The following is a 6,000-nucleotide window of genomic DNA, read 5'->3' as shown; positions in this document are numbered from 1 at the left end:
ACTCTTTCCTGCCTATGCAGGGGGTCGGACTCGATGATCTATTGAGGTCCCTTCCGACCCTAACATCTATGAATCTATGAGGGTGCTAAAGTGTGGGGACTACCTGCAGCCTAGCCCCGCACTTTTTAGCATCTTCATGGCCCGGCCATCTTCTCTGCTACCTGCCAGCCTGGAGCTGCTCTGCCCTGGCTCCAACTGCTACGGTCCCATGCACATGTGTAGACACTGTGCGGGGAGCAGCTGACTCCAGTGCAAACTGCACCAGAGTTTATTATGTCACCTTAGTGGCATGTGTAGATGCACCCAGTGGGAATCGGATAATTTAATTCAATCCCTTGAAAAACTGACAGCCCTTTTTTCAATCCCGTTTTTATATTAAATTGGCTAAAAATGAAACTTTTCTCCCTTTGCCTTCTCCAAGAACCTAAATCAAAGGGGAATTGTTCTCACATTATAGCTTAGTGATCTTCTTTCAAAGTACAGAAACAAACAATTACATATGACAAGACTTTGACATTATGACATTCTTAATAAATGGATTCTCAAAAATAATTTAAGGATAGTTTAGTTCAGGATCTCTTACAATACCATGCATTAAATAAAATTAAATAGTAATAGAAGGTATTTTTAACTTTATGTATTCAATGTATGATAAACTAGATCTAATGTCTTTGTTTTGGGAAGTTCCATGTATTTCACAACTGAAGATATTTTGTATTGCATTATTAACGGATTTATACTATGGGCACTTTAAACATACTGTATTACTATTCATACCAAGTTGCTTTTTCTTGATATAACTGCAAACATTTCAGAGTATTTAGGTCTTACAAGGGCAAGTGGTCCTTTAGCTTTTGCTACAAAGCTACTCTTGACTGAGTTCACTAGGGAAAAAAAGGTGTGTTAACTCAAGTTAGCTAATTTCAGTTAACTAACTCATGATAAAATGTTACTGAATGTAAGGCAATTTGTAACTTTCATATTGAGTTGACAGCTAGAACTAAATACAGATGCTTGTAAAAACAGAAGTTCATTTACACTGACTTCTATCTCAGTAAAATAATGAAGTTATCTTTAACAGAAACTCTCATGGACTTCACTCCTAGTACCTTAACATCTGGTCTAGATGGATAATTGAAATAAACATTGTGGAATTCCAGATTCCCTTTAATGTTGTCTGGTCTGTAGCCTGCTTCTGAAAAAACGTTGATCTGTGGTTCCTATACAGAAAATAACCAAGAAAAATAAGTTGACATTCTATTATGTTATGTGCAACATAATTATTTAGAGATACTACATAACCTTTTAAAATTGATTTAGATGAAAACAATTTCATAGGTGAGTGAAGTTTTTAATCCATGTCACTAGTATTAGCTGTTGTGCCTTGTCATTGTCTTTTTCCTTATCTGTAAAAGCACTAGTAAGGGAAATATTTTCATTGATTTCTTTTTTTTGGCGGGGTGACAGATGTTGGAAATCAAGGTGCTTATGTTTTCAAATGCTACCCACATCAAAGATACTTACATTGTCTATGATATTAAAGATTGCATAGGCAGCTCCTCTAGCATTAGCAAATGCCTCAATGCTTGGTGCAGTTTGTCCAACACTAAAAGCTCCGATTAGTATTGCAAAAAAGACCTGAAGGAAAAAATAAAACAAAAAAAACTATCAGATCACCTAGTCATAACTCTAAGGGTAAAGACAGATGCAACAACTGCAGCAGTGTCAAAGGAGAAGCTGCTATTATGCAGTTTTGTCTACCTGATTCTGTAGCTCTATTTAAGGTCCATTTTAACAAGGATGATTTAGCTCATTTTATTGCAACAAGATCGTTCAGACATAAGGTTACTCATTTTAGTCAAGTGAGATGCAAGGTGGCTTCTCGGAGACTAAACAGTTCAGAGAAGCATGAGCTTCCGTAGGCAACAATCCATATTGATAGAAGCATCTTACAAAGTAGGTTGATGAAAGTTCATACAGGTTTCCCTTGCCAGCTGCTCGGGTTAGGTTCCTGAAAGTTCCCATGGTTAGCAAGACCAAAAGGCTTATGGGGAAAATGGCAGGTGGTGGGCTGATGCATGGCCACAGAAAACCGTGGTTACTCAACTGTATACTTCAGTAGCCAAAATGGTACATAGAATATTGTGTGGATGCTCAAAATTGTGGTTGGTGAGGGAAACCTGTATCTCTTTGAGCCAGCTAGACACTCATGTTCCACTCTACCCTATCTTCTGCCTAACAGTTGCAGCATAACGGCTACTGTACTCTCCTGAACTGCAGCTTCCCCTCTCTTCTTAAAGTAGTCAGAATGTATGTTGATCCATACCTTAGCTAGATTTCAACAGTTATTTATGAATATGAATTAATATTAGCTCAAAAGGCTTCATATTTGTTATGCAAGTCCAAGGAGTCTAGATGCAGAGCATCAATGAATTTAAGAGCAGTTACTTAAGCTAAAGGTAAAGAGGGAGAAAAGGGACTCAGTAAATATCTGTTGCAAACCATGCTTCTTCACATTGACTGCAAAGAGGGTACTGTAAAGATGATGCTGATAGCTGGGACAGCTTGCAGGTCTGAGATGGCAAACTCTTCTCAAAGACTTACGACTAATGTGAATCCTTCACAGGAGACTCTTAAGAAGAATTAGGGTATTCTAAAGATTGCAAAGACAAGTTGCATTGAAAATGCAGACCAAGACTCTGTCAAAAACTATGATTGTACTGAATGCCTCCAAATCTACTGTAACAGTTCACTCATCAGCCCAAAATACTTTGAGGACAGGGGAAAGTACTTGTATCAGTTACATCATAAAGAAAAGGCAAGACAACATTAGGGGACAGAAAAGTTGCAATGGAAATTGACAGCATTCCCTCCCTCCTTTAAGATCTCCTGAGTTCTAGTTTCCCTTTCTGAGGTAGGAGGGGGATGTATTAGGACCGTAAACGTCAGTAAAAATCTCTATTGCTCACTAGGGTTAGTTTTGTATCCTTTTCTGACACAGAATGAATACAAAATGTAGTCATTGTTTTTAAAAAAAGAATATCTTGTCCAGTCACTGACAGCTGGGTTTCAGAAGAGTTAAAGTCAAGCTTGTCCTAACTCCAGCAAGCACAGAGCCAACCAGGTTTACTTTATGTATTAAAATACCACATCGTTCTAAACCTAGGAACAGAATCTAAATGCTGATGAAAGATACTGTTCTGCTTTTGACTTGACAACTACCTTTTAAATCAGTGGTTCTCAAACTTTTTAGACTCAAGACACCACTCAGTAGACTCAAGATACTCTTCAGAAAATGCCAGCTTTCAGTCTTAGCTTTCACTCATTTCTTGACTATTAAAAATAATAGAGAAATTCTTCCTTTACAGAGAACCTAGAGTGACAGCAAGTCCTAATATTTTTTGGCAGAATGGATTCCTATTTGAAATCCCTGAGGTTTATCTTGTGAATCATATATACATGTTCCCACACCTAACAGTACTGATATTGAATAGAACTCCAAAACACCCATAACAGCTAGGGACAGACATTACACACAAACTGGTTTAAGTGATCAGAAACTGGTTTAAACCTGTAACAGAACACATGTTCAGTACACACAAACCAGTTTGAAGGTGGCTAAAACTGGTTTGAGATGAATCTGGTTGAATGTAGTATCAGACTTAACTGATATGGCTCAAACCAGTTTTATGCAGTGTCTGTCCCAGACCCCTTGCTGGCTTAAGTTGAATCAGAGTCCCCCAGCATGGTCTCTGGGTTGGGTGGGGTGCTGTGCTCCACAGCAAGGCTGGCCCCTCCCCTCTGCTCCCTGGCTGCAGCTCTAGCAGAGACTTGCAGCTCTGATTGCTTCCCCCCGACCCTGCCTTGCTAAGAGGTATCTGTGTATTGGCTAGCAGAGCATATGCTGGGTATGGTCTGTGCTGTGGTGGGCAGAATCAACAGGTATGTCTCTCTGTTATCTTCTGGGGTGATAAACACTGTTATCAATTCCCTGCTGGGCTAATCACAGTATCCTGGTGGGGCCTGGCCATGCCTTCCCTCAGCTCAGTACTCTGGAAGGGAGGGCTGCTCTAGCACCCCCCCTCCCACCCCCTGCTTCTAGTCTGAGCCTGCATTTCTGGAATGGAAAGGGAATGTGTATCCACCTCCAAATTGGTTCAAGCTTTGCAGGTTAGACTAACCAGCAAAGATTGAATCAATTCAGGCTCAGGCTTTTTGAATGTCCATCCCTAGCTTCAGTGTGCATAAACCAGTTTGAAAATGGCCAAAACCAGTTTAAGATAAAACCTGGTAGAACGTAGTATCAGACTTAACTGATTTGGCTCAAACTGGTTTATGCAATGTCTTTCCCAGACCCCTTGCTGGTTTAAGTTAAGGGGTCCCCCAGGATACTCTCTGGGCTGGGTGGAGCTCTGCTCTCTGCTCCAGTGAGCTGGGCTGGCTGCTCTCCTTTGCTGTCTAGCCGGAGCAGGGTGTAGCCAAATGCTGGCCTGCCATGGCCCCTGAGGCAAATTACTCCTTCTGTCCCTTCCTTGCCCCCCCCTGCCCCTTGCTGGCAAACCCTGGGGACTGCAGATGGGGTTTGCCAACCCTTTACACCTCCACAGTTTGTCTGCAGCCAGACAGGGACAGAATTAATTCCTTCATAGAATCATAGAAGTAGGGTCGGAAGGGACCTTGTAGATCTTCAGGTCCGACCCCCTGCCTGGGCAGGAAGAAAACTGGGCTCAAATGACCCCAGCCAGGTAGGCATCAAACTGCTTAAAGACCCCCAGGGTAGGAGCCAATACCACTTCCCTTGGAAGTTGGTTCCAGATCCTAGCCGCCCTAACTGTGAAGTAGTTCTTACGGATGTCTAATCTAAACCTACTCTCCAACAACTTGTGGCGGTTATTCCTTGTTATCCCGGGGGGTGCTAGTGGAAACAAGGTCTCCCCCAAACCCTTCTGGTCCCCCCTAGTGAGTTTATAGATGGTCACCAGGTCCCCACTCAGCCTTCTCTTGTGGAGGCTGAACAGGTTCAGGTCTCGTAGCCTCTCATTGTAGGGTCTGCCCTGCTGTCCCCGGATCATGCGGGTGGCCCTCCTCTGGACCCTCTCAATGTTGTCCACATCCCTCTTGAAGTGGGGTGCCCAGAACTGGACACAGTACTCCAGCTGTGGCCTGACCAGTGTTGCGTAGAGGGGGAGGATCACCTCCTTGGACCTACTTGAGATGCACCTGTGGATGCACGATAAGGTCCGGTTAGCCCTGCTGACTGTGACCTCGCATTGTCGGCCTATGTTCATCTTGGAGTCAGTGATGACTCTGAGATCCCTTTCTGCCTCCGTGCTCTCAAGAAGGGAGTTTCTTATCTTATAAGTGTGCTGCTGGTTACTACTGCCCAAGTGCAGCACCCTGCCGTTATTCCTCTGTCCCCTTTCTCCCCTGGAACCCTTGTGGGGTTTGGCTGCAGTCTCTGCGGCTTGCCTGCAGCCAGGCAGAGAGGGGATTAATTCCACAGCATATCTGGGGGAAGGTTTGGGGAGGTGGGGGGAGAGGCAAGCTAGTTGCCTGTATGCAGATCCAAGCCCTGCACCTGTGAGCCCAGAGGGAAGACCTGCAGGACCAGACTCAGAAGTGGGAAATGTTGGCAGAGACCTGACAATCATCATCATGCATGCTGAAGGTGTAGTTAAAGGAAGTTGCAAGCAGCTTTCCCAAAGGATGCAGAGAGCTACATTTACATTATAAAGCAGAACATGTAAAAGCTGGGAATACCTAAACCAAGCCTTTCTGAATGCCTGACTGTAAGCTCTTCCCCCAGGATTAGTAAAACTAATTCTTGTCTTTCTAGTTTACATTTTAAGTTGGACTAGGTTGTGTATGCTGTATTTTACTGGCTGTATCTTAGCTTAGGCAACAGTTTTTGATAGTTTCCTTTTGTATGCTTTGCAAATTGCTGTGTTCAATAATGCTTGCTTCAGAGAGAGAACTTTTTCCCCATTCCCACTCCTCAGT

General features: G+C 43.0%; 1 protein-coding gene across 1 annotated transcript in view; it reads right to left on the bottom strand.

The window, feature by feature from the left end:
* The window catches only part of ABCB1 (ATP binding cassette subfamily B member 1), a 69,541-nt gene that overhangs the window by 44,103 nt on the left and 19,438 nt on the right, over positions 1-6,000 (bottom strand). The window contains 2 exon segments of the mRNA XM_025193704.1: positions 1,110-1,220; positions 1,525-1,638. Coding sequence (XP_025049489.1) covers positions 1,110-1,220; positions 1,525-1,638 — 225 coding nt within the window.

The sequence above is a fragment of the Alligator sinensis genome, unplaced genomic scaffold, assembly GCF_000455745.1.
Source record: "Alligator sinensis unplaced genomic scaffold, ASM45574v1 scaffold1588_1, whole genome shotgun sequence".
In the NCBI taxonomy this organism is placed as follows: Eukaryota; Metazoa; Chordata; order Crocodylia; family Alligatoridae; genus Alligator; species Alligator sinensis.
This window is presented reverse-complemented; position numbering and strand designations above follow the sequence as displayed.